Source organism: Atta cephalotes, assembly GCF_000143395.1.
Source record: "Atta cephalotes unplaced genomic scaffold scaffold00092, whole genome shotgun sequence".
NCBI classification, from domain to species: Eukaryota; Metazoa; Arthropoda; class Insecta; order Hymenoptera; family Formicidae; genus Atta; species Atta cephalotes.
Genome location: NW_012130156.1, coordinates 360,531 through 363,893, shown reverse-complemented (window position 1 = coordinate 363,893; position 3,363 = coordinate 360,531). Strand labels below are relative to the sequence as shown.

The following is a 3,363-nucleotide window of genomic DNA, read 5'->3' as shown; positions in this document are numbered from 1 at the left end:
ATGAATGTTACATCGCAGTTTGCACGGTGGGGATGTGATGGCCCTAATCGTTCATTCATGGAATGGGTTCTTTTAATAATTTATTTTGATTTTATTTTTGGAATATGTTGCAAAAATTGTTCTTTGCATTTCAGCGCACACAAGATACACACAATTACTGTCAACCAGTCTTGTTTGACAATGTTCGGCAACGTTTTTAAAGGGTTAGAGACTTTTTTTGCATTTGTGGGTATGATTATCGATTCTATACAAATAAAGATGCGATTTCTATTGTAGTATTTTTGTTATTTTGTTAGCTGATGATCAATAATGAAATCGAAACGTACGCTTGTTCTGTCCTGCGACTTAATATTCATATTGTTGTAATTAAAATTCTTTTTTCATTAACATTTTTATTAGCATTTTTTATTAGCATTTTGTGGATTATTTTCTATGTTGACTCTCTGTTCTTTTTTTATGTATTTTGTTTTAAATTTCGAGAATTCATTTATCTTTGTGAATTTTAATATAAATATGTTTTGATTACCTGTTTCGACAAATACTTGAATACTTTTGATTTTGATATCCAATTCATGAAAAGCTTTGTTTAATTTAGATGAAATCTGAATTCTTATATCTTGTAAATTATCCAAAATATCAACTATTTTAGAAGATTGTGTTGTTATTATTGGATACAATGTCATTTCAAATTTTGTTATCCACGCTAATGTCTATAATAGAACAAATCGATAATAATAAAAATTAGTAAAAGAGATAATAAATAGCATTTTTATGAGCCCTTTCCTATTGAATTTTTTCTAGTCTTATTTTAAATAAATAAATAAATAAGAATAAGTTAAAAACTGATCCTACAAATAAATTAAATCTAAATACAAAGGCATAGTAAAAAATGCTGACAACGTAAAATTAGAAATCACACCTCTTTACTCTCTTCTATTTTTTGCTCACATTCCATTCGCCTTTGTCTTATTACTTGGACAGTAATCTGCCATTTTTTCCTCCATTCTATTATAATTAATTGCCGATTGACAAACTTTTCTAAAAGAGTTTGAACACACACACAAGCTTGCGATACATTGAGATAAAAGTCATCAATCTATCAAGAAAAAATATCAATTCAATTTTTGAAAGAATATGAATACATCTTTCTTATAATATATTATATAATAACATTCTCTTATTAAAATTATAAAATTAAAGAATACATTATAAATTACTTACGTTGTTTATTTCATTGAGAAATGTCTTTGCGTGATTATCAAGTTTTTTGTAAAGAGACTCAAAAGATTTCCATCTTTCTTCTATTTCATTAAACCTAGCCTCATCTAACACATCTTCATGCTTTTTCAGTTCGTTATCGATAAAATCCATTTCATAAGTCAGTTCGTTCACAATTTCATAGAACTGTATATAAAGGCTATTCAATTTGATTCTTTTTACTATTGTAATCTTTGTTTTTGTCCATTCGTCTTCAAGATTTTTTATTTTTAATTGTAATTCGTATTTTTGTATCTCGTCCAGGCGTTCTATAATTGGAAGAATTTCCAGCTCTAAATGATCTACCTCCTCACTTTTATTTTCCAATTCGGCTAATAATTGGCAGTGAGTTTGACGAAAATCACACGCCATTGCCAAATCGCTGCCCATATTTTGATGCTTTTGGAGAAAGACTTTAACAATATCAGTTAGCCAAGCTTGTAAAGTATTATGCTTATCTAAAAATGTAGTTAGTATTCTCGAAATCTCTAAATTTTCTTCCTTATGAGCTGTACACCGTTTTATCAAAGAAAATTTGCGATTTTCCAATTTTTCTACAGCATTTCTTACACCCTGTAACAAACATGATATATATATACACACACACACACACACACACACACACACACACACACACACACACACATATATATATATATATATATATATTTGATGTTAGTATATATTACTCAACCGCTATATTACTCTATAAATAAAATATAACAAATAATAAAGACAATAATATATAATAATATATAATAAAAAATTAATAAACAGATAATTTATAAAATTAATAATATTTATATAGAACGTTTAAAAAAACCTTCAGCCTTTATGTGATAGATAGTAAACATTATAAAGTAAAAAAGTCTTAGTGAACATAGAAGCTCAACCGTTTTTGAGATATTTGAACAATTTTATTAGTATCATAACTGACTTATTGTTTTTTCTTGTTGTATACGATATAAAAAGAGGGAAATTGAGATAAATAGCACCAATAGCCTATTTGGGAAAATTATAGATTCAATAAAGTGATCTCCCATAATGTCCATTCGTAATAGCTGATTCGTAATGGTTGATATCAATTTATTGATTCTCGGAGAAATTTTTAATTATAAAGCAATATATGGAAATTAAATAAAAATATTCAGAAATGTAGTTTGTAAATACTGAGGTAAATCTTCATATACCATATAACAAGTAGTGTAGAAGTCAATATAAGTCAGGTATAATAATTGTTTATGGCTTAGAAACAGCTGAATTTTCAACTTATATTCATAAGATTTTTCATCTGTACTATCTATCATATAAGAGTACTGAATGGTATTTTTTTAATACCCTGTTATATATTAGTGCGATATAGCCATCTTATATCAGCATATAATCCTTTCATTGATAGCTTAACTCGCGTAGTAGTAAATATAATTAATTATTCAATTGATCTGACCTCGGCACCAGGTGCTTCTCTTCCCGTGATATCTAATAATGCATATCCTTCTGACAATGGCTTTGAAATTACGTCTTCTATCATAGCCATTATTTGTGCGTGAAGACGTGCGAGTCGTGGAGAATAAGAAGGATATTCCGTTGTTATTAATTGAATTTCTAACTGGTCCAGTTTTGTGATAGCCTAATGCATTGAATATTAGTAAGTTTAAATATACTCATTAAATTATAAAACGTTATATTATTTCATTGATTAGTCCATTATAGATAATTAGAAAGTTAGAAACATTTACCGATTGTACCAAATCAAAAAAAGCCGTTGTTCTATCCAACAACAGATTATATTGGTCTAAATCGTTAATATAATCGGTAGCGGTGCTAAGAATCGCAAACGCCTGCTCGGTCGCTTGTTCACCTGCAAAGTGTCCCGATGACACTAATCGTTCGGTCGATTTAGTTATTTTAATAGCTTTATCTTGAAATTCCTAAAAAGCAATGAGTTTTTCTTTTAAAAGAGCGTATTACTCTGTACAGTTTTACACACACACACACACACACACACACACACACACACACACACACACACACACACACACACACACACACACACACACACACACACACACACACACACACACACACACACACACACACACACAC

The 3,363-nt window shown here is 29.0% G+C and overlaps 1 protein-coding gene across 1 annotated transcript in view; it reads right to left on the bottom strand.

Annotated features, from left to right (window-relative positions):
- Positions 1-3,363, bottom strand: part of LOC105624873 — a 41,438-nt gene that overhangs the window by 18,203 nt on the left and 19,872 nt on the right. The window contains exons 22-26 of the mRNA XM_012206223.1: positions 2,997-3,188; positions 2,705-2,887; positions 1,222-1,830; positions 920-1,096; positions 527-710 (exon numbers count right to left, since the gene is read on the bottom strand). Of these exons, the coding sequence (XP_012061613.1) occupies positions 527-710; positions 920-1,096; positions 1,222-1,830; positions 2,705-2,887; positions 2,997-3,188 (1,345 nt within the window). The remainder of the gene's footprint in view (positions 1-526; positions 711-919; positions 1,097-1,221; positions 1,831-2,704; positions 2,888-2,996; positions 3,189-3,363) is intronic.